This window comes from Meriones unguiculatus, chromosome 4 (assembly GCF_030254825.1).
Source record: "Meriones unguiculatus strain TT.TT164.6M chromosome 4, Bangor_MerUng_6.1, whole genome shotgun sequence".
In the NCBI taxonomy this organism is placed as follows: Eukaryota; Metazoa; Chordata; class Mammalia; order Rodentia; family Muridae; genus Meriones; species Meriones unguiculatus.
The window spans coordinates 124734890-124756557 of record NC_083352.1 but is presented as its reverse complement, the minus strand read 5'-3'; the positions used below and the strand labels follow the sequence as shown (position 1 = coordinate 124756557).

At 48.3% G+C, this 21668-nt stretch overlaps 2 protein-coding genes across 3 annotated transcripts; both read left to right on the top strand.

Moving 5' to 3' along the window:
- Nucleotides 1-2487: 2487 nt before the first annotated feature.
- Bpifa3 (BPI fold containing family A member 3) lies at nucleotides 2488-10299 on the top strand. Of its 2 annotated transcripts, none has more exons than XM_021647203.1 (7): nucleotides 2488-2815; nucleotides 5270-5420; nucleotides 7145-7252; nucleotides 7993-8142; nucleotides 9077-9161; nucleotides 9535-9598; nucleotides 10087-10299. In XM_021647203.1, exons 1-7 carry the CDS (start codon nucleotides 2689-2691, stop codon nucleotides 10113-10115), a joined length of 714 nt encoding a protein of 237 aa, XP_021502878.1. In that variant the 5' UTR covers nucleotides 2488-2688; the 3' UTR covers nucleotides 10116-10299. The 2 variants fall into 2 exon arrangements, with proteins under 2 accessions (XP_021502878.1, XP_021502877.1); XM_021647202.2 differs by having other exon boundaries at nucleotides 10081-10299.
- A 6495-nt stretch (nucleotides 10300-16794) lies between these two features.
- Nucleotides 16795-21191, top strand: LOC110554538 (BPI fold-containing family A member 1-like). Its single transcript, XM_021647206.1, has 7 exons — nucleotides 16795-16963; nucleotides 17137-17305; nucleotides 18229-18336; nucleotides 18638-18787; nucleotides 20373-20451; nucleotides 20759-20822; nucleotides 21151-21191. Exons 1-7 carry the CDS (start codon nucleotides 16795-16797, stop codon nucleotides 21189-21191), a joined length of 780 nt encoding a protein of 259 aa, XP_021502881.1.
- Nucleotides 21192-21668: the final 477 nt, after the last annotated feature.

The following is a 21668-nucleotide window of genomic DNA, read 5'->3' as shown; positions in this document are numbered from 1 at the left end:
GAAAAACACGAGGAAAACACTTCAAAATATACATATAATTAAAGACTTCCTGAAAAGGACACTGTTAGCATAGGAGCTAATCCCCATAACTGAAAAATAGGATGATTTAAGATTAAAAAGCTTTAGCACAGCAAAGGAAAGCATCACCAGAGCAAAGACACAACCCATGGAATCAGAAGAAAATCTTTTTCAGATGGAGAATTAATATCTAGAACTTGCAAATAACTAAAAAACTAAACATCAAAAAAAATCCAATCAATAGATAAGCTAATGAACTGAAAAGAGGGACTACCAGCAGCACTTTGCGCCAGTTCCCAGGCCCCAACTCTACCTGTGATTACAAAGGTGGCAGCTATCAAGGGCTACCAGAGATCTCCAAGCCTGCTAACACCAAGGACAACCAGATGACTAAAGAAAAACATAAGAACACTCTCATCAAAACTGAGGGCAATATGTCACCACCGGGACAAGCTCCCACAGACCAGAAAGACACAAATGCTATGTAGTACACTCACTTTTAAGAGGATATTAGCCATATATTACAGGGTAACCATGCTACGATTCACAGACCCAAAGAAGCTAAGTAACAAGGAGAGCCCAAGCGAGAATGCTTGGATATCGCTCAGAAGGAAAAATAGAACAGACAGCGGAAGTGGGTGCCGAGGGAACAGAAAGAGAAGGTGTGCTGGGGGAAACGAGAAATCAGACTTTGGGGGAGCGGGGGAGGGAGAGGAAGGACAGGGGTCTTGCAGAGAGAGGAGAAACCAAGGTGGGGGTGTCTCTGAGACAAGCTGAAGACCTGTGACAGGGTAGGCTCCTGGGAGGATGTGGGAATGACTCTGGCTAAGACTCCTAGTAGCAGGGGTCATGGAGACTGAGGAGGCCACCTTATAGTTCAATGGGACTTCTAGTGGAGGGAGGGGAACACCAAACCTACAAAACTCTGACCCCAAATTTACCCTGTCTACAAGATTTGCATAAAGTTAGAGCAGAGGCTGAGGGAATATCCAACCTATGCCTGACTCAAGGTGAGACCTACCCCACGGGAGAGAGCCAGCCTCTCACACTATTGATGATACTCTGCCATGCTTGCCATCGGGAGCCTAGCATAGTTGTCCTCTGAAAGGCTTCACCCAGCAGTGGATCAAAACAGATGCTGAGACTCACAGCCAAACGTTAGGTGGAGTGCAGGGATCCTTGTGGAAAAGTGAAAGGAAGGATAGAAGGATCCAAAAGGGACAAGAGCTCCACAAGAAGGCTGGGGGGGGGAATATGGACACTGAAGCACCAGCCAAGGGCCATGAACGGACTGAACCGAGGCCCTCTATATAAATGTAACTGATGGGCAGCTTAGTTCTCACATGGGTACCTTAGTAAGGAGAGCAGGGTCCTCTACATGTGACGTGGCCATTGCCCTCATGAACTCACAGCAGCTGTACTTACCTGCATGAAGATCAAATCAGCTAAAATTCCAACACAGAGAATGGAGAGGTTCGAGACGCTCTGTCCTTAGCTGAGTTTCTTTAAATGGCCTCTAAAAGAAGGGGAGTCCTTTTTCTTTGGGGATGTGGCTGCTGGTAGGCTGCACATGTTCTAATGGATGGTCCCACACTCATGTGCTATGAGCTAACTGGACTCAATGGATTATAAAAAAAAACAAACTTGCTATTGTGATGGGGATGTGCTGAGGCCTGGAAGAAGCTGGGAGTGAGGGGTGGATACAAACAAAATATGCTATATATATGTGTGTGTATGAAATTTTCAAAGGATAAACAAAATTATAGTAAAAAATAAAATTAAAAGATATCAAGTGCTGGAGAGAACATTAAGACCCCATTTACACTGCTGATTATAAATTCATCATATGGAAAATAATATAAGAGGTGCCTCAAAAATTAAACCACCTTATGATCTGGCAATTCTACTTCTGGGTATACAGGGGAAATAAAATTCAACATCAGAGAGACACCTGTCCTCCTCTGATCACCGAGGCAGTGGTCAGGGACTGCAGTGTTCATCAGTGGGTCAGTGGAATATCATTAAGCCTCTGCAAAGAAGAAAAGGTTGCCATTTCTGATGAACAAACCGGGAGGCTATTACTCTGTGCGAAACAAGACAGATGGTCAAAGACAAACACGGTGTGATTTCACACAGTGGAAGTAGGCTCTAAAAAAAAAGGTAAAAAGCAGAAAAACAGAGTAGAACAGGGGGAGACCAGTGAGGAGATGGGGTTCAAGTGATACAACCTTGCAGTTAGGAGATTAACAAATTCTGGAAAGCTCTCTCCCCCGAAAAGAAAAGGGAGTAAGAAGGTTCTATTCCAACCGAACAGTGCTGGGTTGGTCATCCTCCCTCACTGAGGAGTTACCAATGTGTAGCTTGTGCCCAAGCTCAGGGAGAGGACTCCTGCTGGATGACCCAACAGAAGCTGTGGTGAGCGTCTCCAAGCAACCAAGCCTGCCTCTGCAGCCCTGGCCTCTTGCATCTGCCGGCCATGTGAGCCAGCCCTGGGAGTAGCTGCCAGAGCCATTTGCACCACCTCCCACAGCATGCTGGGGGCCGCAGTGGAGCCACCCGCCTGAAGACAGCCGTAAAGCCATCCATCTGGGTGGCCATACTCACAGCCAGCTTGCCTGGGCCCAGCCGGACCCTTACTGACACCTGCAGGTTCAGGTGCCAGCAGCTGGGATGCATCTACTCTGGAGGTTTCTGATCCTCCTCTTGGTACTGCTAGCCTTGCCCGTGGCCCTGCCGGAGCAGCCTTGGCCTGGACTGACCAAGGCCCACAAGGATGGCCGGTCCACCCTAGCTAGAAGTGAGCCTACCCCTGGGCTTGGCCTGCTGCCCCTGGGGTGTGGGGAGGGCACAGCCAAGCCACCTTGGGTCAGCCTCTTATTTATCTTTTTCCCTTAGACCTAAAGTACAAAAAAATTGAGACTGGGTTAAATTTTTCCAATTCCTAGCACATGAACTCTTGTATCGTTTTCTATTTCTCCCTTATCCTCATTCCCATTCCCTGACCATCTTGGCAGGAACTGTCATGTGCTTAGCTTGTGTATGTGCCTTTAACCCAGCACTTGGGAGTCAGAAACAGGTAAATCTCTGAGTTTGGGGCCTACTTGGTTTGATATCATGAGGCTCTGTCTCAAGACAACAGAAGCAATGAGCCATGTCTGCATCCTTTGCAGGAGGTGTTGGTATAACCCCGACCCATCACTCATCCTGCTTTTCACTCCCCACTTTATACTGCTGCTTTATACCTTTATACTGCTGGCATCTCGGTTGTCTTGACTAGTGCAGAGAAGCCCGTGCGTTTTGTTACCTCCGTCTGACAGGGTGCTCTCCGCCCTCTCGGGGCTGTCGCATAGGCTGTATCTTCCCATTGCTGTAAGCAACACATCCTTGGATGTGTCCCCATTAGAACAATTGGGAGAATTCCTTTAGGATAGACATATCCAAAACAGATGGAAGCTCAGTTTAATTGAAACTGTTGGGCTCCTCTTTAAATGGGTGCACTGGCATGCACTCACTCGAGTTGTAAGAGGACATACCTGTCTGCCCCTTCTCCTTACTCCCTACCACCTCTACCAACCAGCCATAGGGAGATGTACCAGATGGGGTGAGACTGGAGCAGTGACAGAAGAGCCTAAACAACAGACAGTTACTGTTTTTACATAGTCTGACAGCAGGGAGCTCAAGTGTAAGGTGCTGACAGCTTTACTGTCAGGGGAGGGACCTCTCTTGCTGGCTGTGGATGGCTCTCTCTCACAGACTTTCAGAGAAGAACAAACCTGATATCTTCTTCTTACAAAGACACCAGCCCAATCGGATTAGAGCTGACCCTATGACCTCATTTAACTGTATTTACTTCCTTGAAGCACTGTCTGAAATACAGTTGTGCGTAGGTACCCATGAGGATTGGTCCCAGGTTCCCCCCTGAATCCTAGAACCTTTGGATGTGCCAACCCTTTACATAAAACAGTCCAGTGTCTGCACAGAACTGGTGCAAATGCTTCCTCATACTTGAAACCATCGCTAGATTATTCATAAGACCTAGGACAATGCAAGTGACTTGTAAATAACTGACATATCACATTCAGTGAATAATGGCAAAAAATGGGCTGGACATGTTCAGAACACAGTTAATTTTTTCCCAAGTATTTCCAATCTACAGTTGATTGAATGCAGATAGAACAGAGGTGGGCTGTGCTCCTCCCAAACAGGAATAACTTCAGATTCATCAATATATCAGTATATAGTTTGTGTTTGGAGTCTTCTTTATGGTGGAAGAGAAAGATTTATTGTAAATATATAAGGGCATAGCCAGAGGCAAAGACAGGGACCTCTTGGAGAGTCTAGAGAGGGCGTGACCAGACTGAGCTGTCCCACATGGAGAGACCTGGCGCGGGGGGGGGGGGGGGAGGGGATGGGGTGTGCGGAAAGAAGAGAGGAGAGAAAACAGCCAGGTGCAGCAGCCAGGAGGCCCAAGATCTTGTCACATCTCGGAATTACTCTAGCTGTCTTTTTCAACAGTGTTCTAGTTTTACCTTCCGCACTAAGGGTATTAATCCACACAGTGGACATTTATCTCTATGTGCATCTGTGCATGGAAAGTAAAGACCCAGCCTCATTCCTGCCCACATGAGTCAATTTCCCAGCACATCTAATAAAGGACTACATTCCCAACACAAGGACTCACCTGCTTACAGACCTGTCTCTGTAACATGATCCTTTAGTTGTTGCTCCTTTGTGGAAGACTGCTTCTTCTGACAAACATTTTATTCTTCCATGCGAATTTTCCAGTGTGTTGAGTTCCTCTGAAAGACTCCATCTGGACATCTGATTTCACTCACACTGAATCTGACTCCATAGTTGGAGGAAATGAATGCTTTCATAATGGGAGACTCTGCCCATAAGCTTAGCATGTTGTTAATCAGATTTTACTCTATCCCCTATAAAAATCTTATAAGTTTTGAGCATTGTTTCTCAAGTTGATTCCTTAAAAATGTATAATTTTTACTGCAGAGTAAATTATTTTTTTAATTATATTCCTAGTTGGTGTTTTTGGTACAACTGAGAGAGATCTTCAGCCATAGTTTCCGCTTAGGGAGCTTCTTAATGTGGACCTGTTTCTTCTCTGTGGGAGACAAGAAGACAGGCGTAAATGCTCAACAGAAAAGGGATACACTGGGCTTGCCCCAGCCTGCTGCGTCTGTAGCTCCACTCTTACGCAGGAATATGCACATCCTCATCCCATCTCGATTTCCAGTTATTGCACAGGGCCTCCTGAAGCACAATGCCGAAGGCCGGATCCAGAGCATGCGCCTCCTGGACCGTCTGAACGTCTCAGGGACAGTGGCTCCAGGGATGGTGGGCTGGCTGATTGGTGGCATGAACTTCCAACAGCAGCAAGAGATCAGGTGAGACCTCAAATCCTATTCCTGGGGGCCCTCTAGGGACTTCCGGGTCAAGGGCAGAACTGGGAAAACAGAGAGCAAGGATTGGGAAAATGGAAGACATTCAGACTTAGGAAAAACAAGCCACAAAGCCAAAGATGAAGACAAGCTGGAGGCCACTGTTGGGAGCCATTGTGGGGGAGGAGGTTGCACATCAGGGAAGCTGGCAACAGCAGCTGCACTTAAAGCCCACTTTTGCCGCCAACGTTGGGGAACGTGTTTGGCCATTCTAAACTCACCTGTAAAATGCAGGCACAGAACAGAGCCTGAATAAACACCTAGGCCACCAAGCAGGACCAGGGCTACAACCAGACACTCGACTCTCCATTCGAGTCGGGCACAGCTTGCGGCTGTGCATAAGCAGTGGGCCCTCGCCAGGTAAACAGTCACAGTGGTGGTCCTGCCCGCAGGAGATCAGTGGACTTTGACAGTCCTGAACGGAACGTCTGTGAACCCTCAGTAGCCAGGATTTCCACGGCAAACCTAGGTACATCGTAACCACACCCACTAAGACTGCTACTCTGAACCTTCCACCTCCCAAGTCTGCATTCTGCAGCCCATTGTTCTGCCTGCTCTGCACCTTCTCTTGACCTGAACTTTTCATTCCTCTTCATCTGAATGAGCCACAAGAGTCACTAGCAGAGTTTTCCTATGAAAAAAAAAAAATGCAGCCAAAAATCACCTCTTTTTAGTCATTTCTTTAATAAGTGTTATAATTCTCACCAAATATCTACTGTGCATTAATCACACTGAGAATAGAGCTATGAGCAAGACCTGTGAACCTTTACCTTTGGGGAGCTTGCATCCCAGTGAGACAGGCCTCGGAGAGTAATAACTAATTTCAGGTGAAAGAGCATGCCATGAAAACAAATTCAGGAAATGGGTGGGCTGATCAGGACCCGTCCAAGAGATCACATGACGTGAAGAGAAGAGGACATGTGATGTGAGGGATGTGAGAGAGAAGTCTGGGAAGGAGAGGATGTGGGTGCAAAGGCCCAGAGGTAAAAAAGAGATTGGTGTGTTTGAAGACTACCAGATATATCCCCATGTCCGGCTGAGCAAAGGGTCGGCAGCAAACATAGGGGAACCAATGCCACAAGGCAAGTGTGTATAGGCCATGCAGGTCTTGGGGGACATGACGTACAATTGTATCTTATTCCAAGAGAGGAACCAGGGAATAAGGGGGAGTATGAAGGCTACCCAGGCTGCCTCATGGACAACAGTCTAAAGAGAGGTCAAGGTCACAGCAGGGAACCCAGGAAGGAACTGAAGCATCTTCAGAAAGAGGCAGCGTGAGAAACAGAGGTAGTCAAACTTGGGATGTATATTGCAAGTGGGCCAAGTGATTTTCAGATAGTAAATTGAGAGTAGAGTGTGGGGAAGGCAAGGGGCTTCCCTGTGGACTCCCAGACAGCTGATAGGGCTGTCCATTAAGACTGTCCTCGGTCCGAGAAGAGGCTCGAGGTCCTAGGATGGATGCTGTCAACATCTGGCCCTGGACTGCATAATCCACAGCTGTAAGGAATGCTTCAGGGGCCTTTTGACAGCTGGGACCCAGGCTGTCAGAACATTCACACCAGGCTCTGGTGCCCAGCCTTACCACCTGGCTCTCCTTGCAGACAAGGCTAGCCTTGTTTCTGAGTTGCCTTCCCTGATCCCTGTGGGGCCTCTGCTTTCTCCACTTGTAGCATCAACATCACCAATGTGCAGCTGGACTGTGATGGGATCCAAATGGCTTTCCCCAAAGAGTGGTTCTCTGCAAACATCACACTTGAATTTGACATTGAATTCAGACTGTGAGTCCCACCCAAAAGAGCAGAGTCTTTGTAGTTCTGTTCCTCCTTCTTGGGAACCTGGGTGCTAGGGGTGAGGCAAGGCTGGGAGACTAGGCAATCCAGACCTTTCATGACCCCAACCTGAACTCAAATTGTGACCCCTGCACTAATTCACCACCACCCTAAGAGACCCTAGGATGAGTCACTATTCTCTGTACCTTGCTTGCTTCTGCTGCAGCAGAGATGACACTCATGGGTCATTCATTCATTCAACCCCATGTTGTATCAGCAACTGGGTCCTATGAAAGAAAGAGGGAAGCCACTCCAACTCCTCTCTCCCTCTGCTCACTCCCCTCCTGCTCAGACTCCTTGTAGGGGAGCCAGGAGCTGTAGACAGGTAGAAAAGCTCTTAAAACAGTGGCTTACTCTCAATTTCTGAATTTCCAGACTCCTAAACTGATCTCCTTAAGCAACTTTCAAAAGTCACGCTAAGTCTGGGAGTGAGCTGTGGGCATGGGTTCAGTGGCAGAGCCTGCACTTAACATGCCCAGGCTTTATGTTCTATCTCTAGTACCAGAAAAATAAAAATAAGCATAGAAGGTCACTGTGGTCAGTGGCCGCATCCTCCTTACTAAGCTAGGGTTTAGCGGATGTGGGTTGTCGGGAGGACAGTGAATAGTGCCTGGATTCTCCACTCTTCTTGCTGGCTGCCCCCACCTCTTTCCACTTGGTCCCTCCTGCCTCCTCCTCTCGCACCACAGGCCCTTCAATTCAAATATCATCAAAACGCGTGCCCGCATGGGCCTCACTGCAGAGTCCTGGCTGGAGAAAGACGAGTTTGGCCGGAGGGAGCTGGTGATGGGCACGTGTCGCATGGAGCCCAGCAGTGATTGTGCGCCCATGTCTGCTGAGTAAGGCCTTCCGCTCTCCCCGGGGCAGCCCCTGACTCATGAGCAGTTATGGCCTCATAGCCCCACACATCCTCATGAGTCAGAAGCAGACTCCATTCCTTCTCCAGCGCTTGCTCCTCCTGTGCTCCGCCCCCCAGGAGCCCCCCTTCCTCCCTGTGTTCCCTGACTCTTCACCCCATTCTCCAGCCACCACAGAAATAACATTCTAATTCGGAGCTCTGCTCTTTCCCCTAAGTTCCTGCTAAAATCCTATAAGGCGGGGGGGGGGCAAATTCAGAAATGCCTCTTGAGCCCCTCTGTCCTCACCCTCTGCCTGGTTCTGTGTCCATTTATCCTCATCTTTACAGCCCCACCATGCCTGCACATGGTGATCTTTCTTCTAGAATGCCTTCCTGACCTTTTCAAGCACCTCATGAAGATAGTCCCAAGTATTTTCCCAAGAATCGCCTAGTGCCAGGCAACCTGCCTAATGCTAGAGACACCAGGGTGAACAGGACAGAAACAAGAATTGCATGGAGCTCTGGGGCCTGGCCGGCCAACTGTCCAGCTCAGTATACCACTGTGAGGGGTGTGCTGGTTTCTCTCTGTAATCTGCATGCTGAACCATGACACCCTTCATGAGTGCCCGCCCGTGTGAGCATCGGGTGTGTGGTAAATGCTTGGACTGTAGCAGACTTTGATGATGGAGAAGAAGACCATAAACTCTAGTGCTCTCCCTCCACAGTCCTGCTAAGAGTCAGCATTTACTCTCCTGTACTGACCCTGGCCATGTGCCATCACCTTTCTGGGTCCCCACGGACTACGGCTGACAAGAATACCACCAAGTGAGGTAGAGGGCCAAGTGAGGATTTGAGAATGCTCAGCACACACCTCCCAGCATAGTGTATAGCGTGGAACAGTTTGTCCTGTCCTGAATTCCCACCTCTCCTCCTAGGACACTCTCACCCAAGATGAAACATTTTCTCCACAACCTCAGAGAAAGCCTGGGGAAAGTGATCCCAAACCTGGTAGAAAGTCAGGTAAGTTTAAGGAAACCATGCGCCCTGTGGACATCTCTCAGTCTGTGGATCAAAGCACATGTGTGGGTGGTTTAGCAGAAAACGTGTAACCCTCTGCTAACCCTGGGCTTTGGGATCTGACAATAGAGCTCGCTTGCCATAGGGAAGGGACAGCCACCCTAAGTGTCTGTGTCCTCGTGTGTAGCACAGGCACAGATGAAATCCCCACCTCATAGAGTTGTGGAGCTTCGGGAAGCAAGCATGGGGGTGCTGCCCATGGCTCCTAGTGGTTGGCTGGGTCCTGCTAGAATCCAATGGTGCTGGTATCCCCTGCCTCAGAGACCTCCATTCCTTCCTATCCCTGGATGACCCTCTGTCTGTGCTGGGGGCCTAGGTATGTCCTCTGATTGGTGAGATCCTCCGGCAGCTGGATGTGAAGCTGTTGAAAGGCCTCGTGGGTGAGTGTTGGGGTCTATCCTGGGAGGCCTCCTTGGGATTGGTAAATATTGAGGGAGGAGCCACAGCTCTCATGTGCTGTGAGAACATGTTATAGGTACTCTATTGACTGCCCCCCCAAGAGAGTGAGAAGAGTTGAAGGGACCCCAGCCAACCAGGTTGAACCCTACCAAGCCACCAGACCAGAGATTCTAGCTTCCCCCAAAAGCTCTCCAAATCCAGCAAGGAGAGAAGTCCTATCTAAACTCAAGACAACCCCTGCTCCAGGAACAGTTGGACTGCTTCAGCCCTTGCCCTGGTGGAACTCACAGCCTTGGCAATGGGGGGCCAGGAAGTCATCCATCAAGGGGATATCATTCTGAATGAGTGATGGGAATGGTCCTGGCCCCAGCCCTTGGAGAACGTATGGGGAAGCATTCTCTTCTCTGTTGACCTGGGGAGGAGAAGGGTCACCTAGCAACCAAGGCTCCCCTTCTTCTTTCAGAACAAGTGGCTACTCATAATCTTGGTCAACTCTGAATCAGCCAGACCTCTGGCACCAGGCTCAAGGCGCCTCCTGCCGCCTGCCGTTGGTCAGAAGGAGGTACTTCCAGTTGAGACCTTAAGTCTCTCTCAATGTAGGGCTTCTACTATCCCCTGGAAGCATGATCCCCAGGTCCCAAGACATTCTGTCCTTTCCAACAATAAACTCTAACTCTGAAGGATACACCAACCCAAGACCCCTACACCCCAACACACACCCCAACCATGACACCCTCCACACCTGCCTCAAGCTTTAGGGTAAATATCCCTGGTTTCTCATGAGCCCAGCAATGGTGGGGAATGCCTACTCTAGCCTGTTGTTTGCAGCCAGGAACCTTGCTCAAAGCAAGGAGAAACCAGAAGTATCTTACTCCTTACTTGCTCATCTATGTTTAGTGAGCACCTACTGTGTGCCAAGTCTGTTGCTGGGCTCCCAGAGGATACAGAGAAAGCCTAATAGAGCAGGAATGCAAAAGAGACCCAGGATCAGCTCTATAGAGGCATGACTCCTTAAGCAACCAGTGTCCCCATCCCCAATGCTAGCGACAGCGTAGCGGGCAAGCTCAGCAAAGAGTTGGGGTAAATTGAGTGGATGGCTCCTGGCTTGAAGACAACACTGTGTCTTAGACAAAGGCCATCACCATTTGGGGTCTGTCACCTGAAATGTGGGAATAAAAATTCTGCACGATGCATGGCATGGGGAAACCACACCAACACCTCAGGAAACTGGTAACATTCAGTCAAGCTGAGCTTTGCCTAGTCCTGTGGGAGGATCCCCACAACCTGTCAAAAGACAAGAGTGTCATGGCAGCAATGCCCACAGTAGCCCTAAAGCAGCAACGTTCCCAAATGCCTCCAGAGGGTGGACAGGCAGGCAGGAAGGCAGGAGGGTCACACACTGAGCCGACAATGGTGATGAAAATGACCCTCCATTTCACACAGCCATGGGAGCGAATCTTCCAAAGAGTGAACTATCAGAAGAGCCCAACCTGAAGAGCATGTGTTACAGATCCAGTGACACAGAGGTCAAAAATACCAAAGCTAGTGCATACTCCTAGGGGTCAGGGTAACCACGGCAGGGCGAGGCTCAGCAACAGGGAGGGACTCCTAGAGAACTGGTGACAGTTTATTTCTTGACCTCGGTACTGGCTATGGGGAAGAGTGCTCAGTCTGTGGGAAACTCGTGTAGCTATTTGCATATGTACCTTTTTCTGAGACATGATGTCTCTTTAACCCTTTTTAAAATAAAATATTTAGCATGCAACACGAGTGTGTGGAGTGTATGAAAACCCACTTGCAAAATGTTTTCCATAACAAACGGAAAACATTTATTCAAGGCTATTGAATTCATTGGTTAACTATTGGTCTGCTGGCTACTCAATGACTGAATGTTGATTCCCACCCTAATCCATCAAGGGTTGAGGATAAATATCATGCATGTGTTAGTAACAGTAGCATGGGCTAGAGAGATGGCTCCATGTTTAAGTGTGCTTACTGCTTTTCCAGAGGTCCCAATTTCCCATCCCAGCACCCATGTTGGGTGGCCCACAACTGCCTGAAATTCAAGCTCCAGGAGAATCCAGCGCCCTCTTCCGGCTTCCATGGGCATTCAACATGGTATACATACACATACACATAAATAAAAATAAATCTTAAAAATAAACACATAATAGTAGCACATATTATAAGCACTTGAAAAGTTTCAGCACCTCATTAAATGCCTCACAGCGACTCTGTGGGATACAAAGCTGCCACCCAGTTTACATATGAGGGTTCTGAAAGAAAAGTCACACAGTGAGGAAATGGCCGTGTCAGCCCTGTTAACCCCATCAATCTCACACAGGCAGCCGTATCCCAAAGCTAACACTCTTAATTGTGAACCCCCACCCCAAATTCCCCCCTCCCTACCTCCCTTCTAAGGCCCCCTCCAACCTTCTCTCCCACCCAAGGGGAATATGATGAAATGCAGGTTCAGGTGAATTGCCAAGCTCAAACAAGGAAGTATCAACAGCTCAGAGATGAGAAGAGAACCAGAGAACTTCTTGTCTCCATCTTTCAATTCAAACTCCCTAATCCGAAATGCTTCACCGGGGATTTGCAACCCTAAACGCCATGTTCCTGTACATTCCACTTGATAGCCTTTGGCTTACAGGGTTTTTCTTGCCTTTGAGTCAAAGAGCAAACACAGGAGGGCTAGGCCACAAGGCTGCCTGCCTCCTTGGGGGACAGCTTTTGTCTGCATTCCTTCTGGCACCTTCTGGGTTGTCTCAAGGACTCCATCAAGACGCCTTCTTGGTCTTCTCCAATTCCATCTTCGTATTAAGGTTCACAGAGCTAGAGGCTCATCACACTTGCCCCCAGAGGAGGTTGTTTAAATGTGGTCCCCTCTGATGCTCTTGGAGTCCACAGTGATGTGTGGTTAAAACAGAAAATTATCCCCAAATAGCCAGAACTTTTGTCCAGGCCCTCCTTCTGGGCGCCTTAAACATTCCCTGCCCTTTGGTGTCTAGGCAGCCTCTGAATCAGGTATGTAGCTGGGGCTACACCATTTTCCCCCAAACTTTAGCCTCTCATAGCCTTGGAAGGTGGTTAACTCGATGATGTATGTAATGTAACCTGACTGAAGGAGGAGAAGACTTGAAAAGGTTCTGGAGATTTCCCTCATGGTTCCTATAGTTAACAGTGGTGTGCCTCGCACTTTATAGTCCACTAAGGAAGTAGGCTTTAGCCTGAGTTATTACCACAGTTGTTGTTTTTTATGAGTGAAAAGAAAGAGAAGGAGAAAGAGCAAGATGCAGGGTGATGCATCCTTCCCAGAGTCATTCAACTTCTGGTGAGCCCTGCCAGGTTGGGAACTCTGAGCCTACTGACACCATGGCTCATGGGAGGCCTCCAGAGAACATGGCCAGTTCTTTTAGAACTAAACGCTCTGCAAACTTGTCCTTGAAAGGAATTGAAGTGACACAGCCCTAAATGATGATAGCCTGTTGTCATTTCTCTTCAGTTAAGATTACTTCAGGCAGATTAGGGACTTCTCTGAACCTCAGTTTCCCTCAAAGGATTGTGACAAGAGGTAGAGTTTCCAGTGTCTCCTAAAAGGGTTTTGCTACTGTTTGTTCTTGATGATGGAAAGATCAGTCTCAAGGCAAGGAGAGTTTGCCTGTGGCTAACACTGCTTGAGAAGATTAATTAGATCCATTTTCTCACCAAACTTAGACCCACCCACCTCCCTCCCCTCCCACCTCTCCCAAGTCCCACTGCCCTCTGGAGTTTCTAAGCCCATCTGAAAGCCTACTCAAATTCACCTGCCCTGTATCCAAGTTGTAGAAAAGGAGCCTGGGAAAAGCTGTAATTTGTAAGAAGAAACTCACCTCTGCTCTTTAAACATGGAACCGGTATGGGTTGGGGTTGTAGCTCATTCTGAAGCTTCCAGCAAATCATGCCTTTCTGTGCTTGGTTAATTTAAAAAACAAAACGAAGCTGTGGTTCACACACGCCACCAGTACAGGCTCCTGAACACAATCACTCTCTGGGAAGAAGAGGGAAAAACACCCCAGCACAATGGGCCTCATCAGTGTGATCTGTGAGGGAAAGCTGGGTCAGGAACATTAGCTGGGTGTCCTACTGCTGGGTGCCTGCTCAGGAGTGTCCCCGCTGGGGCACCAAGCATGCAACCCATGGAGGAGCAATTCCAGCAGAAGTAGACATAGGCAGTTAAGTTTCTTAAGTCTGGGGTTTGGGCCCAGCTAGTGAGAGCAGGTGGGTGGGTACCGATGGCAATATGGATGGGGAGTGTTTCTGATTCGAATACCCTGGCCCCTATTATGATGGTCACACAAAGCCATACTAGGTTAGAATTCATACAAGTTCACACTGAAAGAAGAGACTTTACTGAAGAAGAGCTTTACTGAATGATACTTTGGTGTGTTTGCTTGTTCTGGGACTTTTTAAACTCAGGGCAGAGAGTCAAAAACAAACATCTAAGGGTGTGAGAGAGTTCCCACCCTCAAGTCTAGACAATTCCCTATATTGGAGTAGGGATGGGAGGAATCCCAGAGAAACTGAAGAGAATGCACAACTCCAGTGGGTCCAAAACACATCACACACTCCCTCTAAGACAGAACTCAGCATAGATGAACTCAGGAAGCCCCACAGACCTGCTAAGTGGGGAACAGAGAATGCCTATGCCCACACCCCTGACAGGGCCAAGACAACAAATGACCCAAGGAGAGATGGTGAACCAGAGGACTTAGGTGGGAACACGCAGCTGGGCTAACAGCCTCCCATAGTCATGCCTGAGACAGTAAATGCTAAACACCAAATCTGAGGAAGCCAGGTGGGCCGTGATGTCCCTGTTTTTTGTTTCGGTGGTTTTGTTTTTTTGTTTTTGCTTTGCTTTGTTTTGTTTTGTTTTGTTTTTTCAGGACAAGCCTCCTCTGAGACCCTTCATACCCTGGAACAGGAATGAGACCTCAGAGGGAAAGGAAGACATTTCTGTGACTGGGTAAAATGCCTTCATAGTCAGCAGGTGGTAGGTAAAGAATGCACGGAAGCCTACAAGCAAGATACACACCAGCTCCCCAAATATGCTTTCCCCATAGCCCTGAGGTGTGCGAGGCTGTCTCCATCTTACACAGGAGGAAAGAGCTTCTATAACTGGAGTGGCCTGCTGAGGTCAGCATACAGCTAGGACCTGCCCTGTTTTCTGCCATAACCCATACCCACCTCCAGGTTTCAACAATTTCCATTAATTGAATACACATTCCCAGCTCTTTTCCAGACCTTATCCACCTCTCTTTACCCAAAGCAGGAACCTGTGCAGAGGAAGACCTACTCTCAGACCATGCACAGGGGCATGCCTATAATCTTGGCACTCAGAAGTCTGAGGCAGGAGGATAAGCTCAAGGCGAACCTGGGCTTCATAGTGACTTCAAGGCAAACCCATGCTGTACAGCATAGCCTGGCCGTTCTTACAATTCAAGACCTCGGCCTATACCTGACTCAGTTTTTCCCTCTGTGAAATAGCCCTCATGTGCCTAAGTGGTGGGGAACAGTGCTTCACTACTTTATTTAAGGAAAGGATATGAGTAAGGGGAGATGCCAGGAGGCTACAGGATCTCCCTCAAGCCTAGCAACCCAGAAAGATGTTTCCAGAACACAGAGTGGGAAGTATAGCATGGGGAATCAAACTGGGGAGCAAGTGTGGGGAATGTTCAAGCCCTGGTTTCTCATAGTGGAAACCCAAACCCCAATTTGCCAGGATAAATGGACCTGGCACAGGCTACAGCCTGGCAAGTCATACCTTGCATTGTTTCCTTGTTGTTATTATCCAATGAGTTGACTTCTAACTCTGCCATTTCCTTTCTGGACCATTTGTGCTAACTGGGACTGTTTCCTCCTCTGAATCAAAACAGCAGTGACATTTCTATCTCAAGGTCTTATGAGGACCTACAGGCACATGCCTGCCATGTATGATGGGTTTGGGAAACGAAATACCCACCTGTACCCACACACAAATGAAATTGAGGGGTAGCTCAAGTTAGGGAGGGCAAATGTAGTCTGACTCCTAACATTGTGGGGACAAGTTTGCCAAGTGCAGAAAGAAAGAATGGGACCAGGGAACGAGAGGCCACAAGAGATGAGAGCAAGGCAAAGGTTCCTGAGGGTTCTGACTGGACCTTCTCTTCACCACTAAAAATCTGATCCTCCAGCTGTTTGGGTCTTTCTCCAACCTTTGCCTTGTGCATGAAACCATGAAGTCTTGAGTAAGCCTCCATCTCAAATTTTCTTGTTTAATTTGTGGACCAAACAGCTTAACTGACTCACTTGTTAATGTGATTGACAATTATTTACTTTGGAGGGCCCTGAAAGACACTTCCACATTGCAGAAACTGGAATTATCACAAAGCTCATCGTCTGATATCAGGTTTCCCAATTTCCATTCTTTAAAAGAGGTTGGCTCTTCTCTGGCAGAAGTAGGTAGGAGAGGAGCCCAGGACAGCCACCAAGACCTTGAGACTCAGGTGAGACCTGATCCTTCCTCTTCTCCACAGATGCTCTGGGTACAGGAGGCCAAGCCCCTCACTGGTGATAGCAGATTGCACTGTCACTAACTGGGACCTTACGAAAAAAACAAGGCTGGCTGTGGCCAGGGGCAGGGACTGGCCATTCACTCATCTTTCCTAAAGGGACAACATTGATGTAGCAGTGAGCTCTCCATCTGCCCTAAGTAAAACTAGGGAAGAAATTTTAACAAGGTCACCGTCACAGGTTGAGCTGCTGTCTGTGGTCATGTGACCTTTGGTGCTATGTGGCTCCTGATGGGATCCACAAACCATCATGGCCTGACCACAGACCAAAGAGCTACCCCATAGCAGAGGTGATGGCTGAGCAGTTCAGATCTTCAGCCTCTGCCATGTTGGAGTCTCTTCATCTGCACTGAAGAGAGCACATCTGAGGATGTGGTGACCATGAAGTTGGTGACCGAATGCATCAGCCTGGGGCCTGGGACAGACTCCTATGGCATTGTTAGCTATTGTTGCTAGTTATCAGCTGCTGGAGTTCTGGGGAGGAAATAGTGACAATCCCAGCCGTGGGGACAAGGCAGGCAGTGCAGAGAATCCTCTGATCTCCATAGACAGTGGACTTGTCATTCTGTCTGCAGACACCGAGAGACATGTTTCTAGTTGGGAGCCTCGTTGTCCTCTGTGGGCTGCTGACCCAGAGTACAGCCCAGCTGGCAGGTGTGCCCGTGCCCTTGGGCCAGGATGTGCCCTTGGGCCAGGACGTGCCCTTGCCACTGCCTCCAAATCCCACACAACATCTTGCTGGAAGCTTCACAAATGGTGAGTCTATGACAGTCTCTTTCAGGATATATGCACGCGTGTATCTGTGTTTACACATGTGTGTTCTAGTTTACCAAACATCCCAATACCAGGAAGGGGAGCATGAGAGAGGAAGAGGGGTAAGGACCTGAAGTTGGCAGATATGACCCCTAAGGCCTTTTTCCCCTTTGCAGCTGTCAGCGGTGGCCTGAAGTCTAAAGGACTGCTGAGTATTTTGGAAAATCTTCCACTCCTGAATATTTTAAAGTCTGGAGGAGACACTTCTCATGGCCTGGTTGGGGGCCTGGTTGGGGGCCTGCTTGAAAAACTGACATCACTCCCTCTCCTGAATGACATCCTCGAGTGAGTTGCCAGCTATGCAGAGGGAGAGGGGTGGGCTGAGCATGGATGGAGCCAGGACTCCTCCCTGAGCGGGGGCCTTTGCCACCCACTGCCATCACCCACTGCCACCTGGGGAAGGTGAGCAGTCACTAGGCCACACCCTCCTCATCTGTGTCACCTGAGCCTGAGGCCTGATGCACTGCTTCCCATGGACCACTCAGAGAGGGCTTCTTAGGCACAAAGCCACAATGGGGAGATTGTTGCTGCGACTGGATACCCGGGCCTGAGTTCTTAGAGAGAGACTGGACCAAAGCCGTTGCCAAGACTCCAGGGAAGGGGAAATACCTGGCCCCGTGGACAGCTTAGAGGAGGCTTCTTCTCACACTTTTGCATCCCTTCCAACTTCTGCTCTTTAATCGCTGTGATAAGTACTGCTACTGCTGGTTATGATAGAGCAAGTGGTTTCTGCCCTAAGTCCTCTGAATAGTTTATTCTAGTTGTCCATGCATCTTCTGTGTGAGCACTGACATTCCGTCCGTCTGCCCATCCATCCACCCATCCATCCATCCATCCATCCATCCATCCATCTTTCCTTCATTTCATCTAACTGCTTCCTCTTCTACACCCTTCTATATGTCCAACTACCCATCTCTCCCCCTAATCTACAGAACTATCCACTTGCTTTAGAAGGTTCTGCCCTGTCATGCACAATCTCCTTCCTCAAATACCTTCTAGACCTGAGTTGGATAGAGGATCTTGTATATTAGGATTCAATTCAGGCAGAAATTAAGGAAGACAGATGTGCCTGAAAGATTGTTTCCCTGTCTTCCTCATCTCAGGTGGCTAGATCTCCCTTCAAGATGGGAAAATTTGTGTGAAAAATGGTTTCCAGGTTGAAAACTTGAGACACTGAGTTTTATCCTCTTATGTTGCCCCCTGAACAGCATAAAAATCACTGACCCCCAGCTGCTGGAACTTGGCCTCGTGCAGAGCCCTGATGGCCATCGTCTCTACGTCACCATCCCTCTGGGCTTGAAACTCAAAGTGAAAACGTGAGTAGGCCCCAAGGGGGTGAGTAAATGGCTGGCCACAAAGGAGGAGCATGGTGGCTATGGGGAGCTGCAAGGGCCTGGGTCTCAAGCCTTGCCACATTTGCTGTGATGTTGAGCAAACTCGGCCATGAGGGAAACTCTCTTGACCTCTCTGAACCTTGCTCTCTCCTACTTGGGAGATGAGAACAACTATGAAAAAGACAGGGTAAGGTGAGGCTGGCACTCTTAATAATAAGAAACCCTCCCCTTGAAGTGAAGGGAAGGGACGGATGCTAACAGACTAGCTCTCCTTTTCTGTCAGGCCCGTGGTCGGAAGTCTTTTGGAACTGGCTGTGAAGCTGAACATCACTGTAGAAGTCTTAGCCGTGAGAGACAATCAGGGGAGGGTTCATCTGGTGCTTGGTGACTGCACCCACTCCCCTGGTAGCCTGCAAATCATCTTGCTCAATGGGTGAGTCCAAAGGGCTAACTTCTCCCACCCAGAGACAGCAGTGTGGAATGATGGGACAGTGGGTGGATAGATGAGTAAGAGAATGGAAAGGAAGATGTGGAGAAGGATGGGTAGGTAGATTGATGTATGTGTGTTTGCTGAGTGAAGGGGAAAATATACAGTCATGGACAGATGGATAAGTAAATGAATACATAAATGCTCACTTATCCCTTCTTTGACAGAATGGCCAATTGCATTTAATGTTATGAAAAATCAACAGTGTACACATTGTGGTTTTTAATGATATTAATACTTTTTGTCTGTTTTACCAACTTCATGGACCTTCACAGATATTTTATCTAAAATTTTCTTATCTATTACAAAGAGACAAATGTCGTTACAATGAATTGCTCAAAAAGTAAGCTAGATAGTGTTAAAGAACATTATTCTGTTTATTATACTGTCATATTTACAATAGAATAGCCAATTTTATAATAGATTAGGTTAAAAAATAATTTAAATTTAATCCCCACCTACTACAGGCTATGTGAACTTCACTTGTATTTATCCAGTTGTTTCATCTTCTTTATTTACAATATGAAACTGCATTGAAAATATTGACAGAATTCCTTAGAGGTAAACAGATGCAGAGCCCATTTGGATTGCTTGTTACAGTTGTCTGTCACGTGGGAAGGCCCCGTCATACATAGTGTACAAGGCCTGTGCACACCATGGCTCACATTTACCAATCACATACATTGGGTTTTGTGTGCATCATTTCACTGAGTCCCCATGGCAACTCCATTTCTGCTTCTGCCTCTGGGGTAGCCAACCCTTTGCACTCCAAGGTGGGATAGAGGGAGGGAAGCTCAGTTAGGGAGGGTGGGCAAGGTGGGCACAGTGCAGGGCCTTGGTCGGCAGTGAGTGCTCCTAAAGAACACACACACCCAGGAACAGCTGCGGAGAACTGGTTCAGTTTATTGGGCAGGAGGGAGGTGTTTGAGCCCCTGGGAAAGTGGGCAGCGTCTCTGGGGCAAGGTTTGTGTAGCTATGCACTATTGGCCAGGCAGGGGTGTTGGAAGATACTTCATCTACACACTCAGGGACTTCAGGGATGGGCTGGGGGGGGAGCCTTATAAGGGCAAACGAGGAGTGAAGTCTGATAATTGTCAGGTCAGTGAATTCTTACTAGGGTTGATGGTGGAGCAGCTGACTTTCTGGTGTTGAGAGGAGAGAGGGAACCTCCTGCTGTCCTCATCTGAGGTATTCAAGGTTGAAGCTCTCCTCAACCCTTCTTCTGTTAGTGCTGAGCCAGTATGGTCCCACAGACACCTACACACTAAGCCCTGTTCTGCATTCATGGATTCCATACAGTTTTGTGTATCTGTTATGTCTCTGAAAGTGCTCGCTTGTTCTTACACTCGTCTGTATGTGCACAGATGGGGCAGGTATAACTCTCTTCATCTAGGTTCCTTGCTGTTCATCTGCCATGCACAGGGGTGGGGAAGGTCTGGTCTCAGTTTGTGGTGCCAAGACTGAGTGGCTGCTGAACTTCTCCAGCCCAACCCTAAACCTCTGGGTCACATCCATGCCTTTCCTCTTCCAGAGACACTCCCCTTCAAAGTCTTGTAGACAGCCTCATAGAGATACTGACTAAAGTCCTTCCTGACCTCATCCAGGGCAAGGTAAGGGATCATAAGTGTCAATTCCCTGCCCCATGGGTCTTAAAGCTTCTCTGGCTGAAAGAGGGTCCTGGAGTGAACTAAACTGCACTACCCTCTATGAGAAATGAAATCTACCCATTAGTCCATCTGTCCTGTGATCCACCTATCTGTGATATTTCTTTCCATCCCCCCACCCCCCCATAAACACTGGCTGATTACTCTGGACTGTAGAAAGTAACCATGAACATTTCACCTTGGGCATGTTGCCTGTTCAAGGATCTCCTTCCAGGAGGTCCTGTATCTAACTCCTCTCTCTGGCCTGGGTCAGGTGTGTCCTCTGATCAATGGGATTCTCAGCCAGTTGGATGTCACCCTGGTGCATGACATTGTTGGTAAGTGCTGCTTCCAAGTCCTCTCCCCCTCCAAGGAAGCATCAGTTTCGCACAAGGAGTTTTGTCCCTACACATGTGACAGCGGGGCTTCACTGACCTCATCCCTTCCTCCTTGGGTATATCTTTGTTCCCGTGAATGGTCCAGATGAATCTGAGATAAAGCCTGCCTCCTCCTCTCAGCCTGACCTGACAACAGCTGAGTTGTCTGGAGGAAGCTCAGTCTTCCCCACATGCCTGGGTGTGGTAAGCATGCCTGGTGATCTTACTGGACTCCTTCACCACCAGATCATGACTCTAATCCAGCTTTTGTATTTGTTTTGTTGTCCAGAATTACTGATCCATGGAGTAGAGTTCGTCATCAAAATCTAGGCTTCCCAGGGAGGAGGACCTGCCTTGGTTGAGCCAGTGAGTACTGCTCCACATTCCTTGGTATTTGAGGATTGGCCATTGTTCTTCTAGAAGGAAGCAGGGATCTAGGGACAATGTCATCAGTATTAGTCAGCTTCCCATTACTCTAAGGGAACAACCTTATAAAGAGAAAAGGGGTTCTTTTGACCAATTGTTCCACTGCTTTGGGACAGGTGTTGGAGTGCAGGAAGCCATTCATTCAGTAGCCAAGAAGCAAATGAGAGACAGGTAGAATTCCATAGAACACTCTAAAGGCATGCTCTAGTCACCTAAACACCATCTGCTCCCTACCTCACTCCTCAGCACTGCCACCATGAGGACCACACCATTAACAGCTGGGCCCTTAGGGGAACATCTAAGATTCAAGCTCTATCAATATCTAAAAAGATACAAGCATCCGAATGGACACACTCAGAAATACACACAAAGGTCCACAGA

What these genes read in the sequence shown, in the direction of transcription:
- LOC110554538 (XM_021647206.1), top strand. Translation starts at nt 16,795, where the DNA reads ATGTTTCTAGTTGGGAGCCTCGTTGTCCTCTGTGGGCTGCTGACCCAG. An exon ending in TTGAAACTCAAAGTGAAAAC is followed by an intron (nt 18,337 to 18,637) that starts GTGAGTAGGCCC and finishes CTTTTCTGTCAG; the next exon opens with GCCCGTGGTCGGAAGTCTTT. An exon ending in CCTGGTGCATGACATTGTTG is followed by an intron (nt 20,823 to 21,150) that starts GTAAGTGCTGCT and finishes TTTGTTGTCCAG; the next exon opens with AATTACTGATCCATGGAGTA.
- Bpifa3 (XM_021647202.2), top strand. Translation starts at nt 2,689, where the DNA reads ATGCATCTACTCTGGAGGTTTCTGATCCTCCTCTTGGTACTGCTAGCC. An exon ending in CCGGTCCACCCTAGCTAGAA is followed by an intron (nt 2,816 to 5,269) that starts GTGAGCCTACCC and finishes CTCGATTTCCAG; the next exon opens with TTATTGCACAGGGCCTCCTG. An exon ending in CAAACCTGGTAGAAAGTCAG is followed by an intron (nt 9,162 to 9,534) that starts GTAAGTTTAAGG and finishes CTGGGGGCCTAG; the next exon opens with GTATGTCCTCTGATTGGTGA.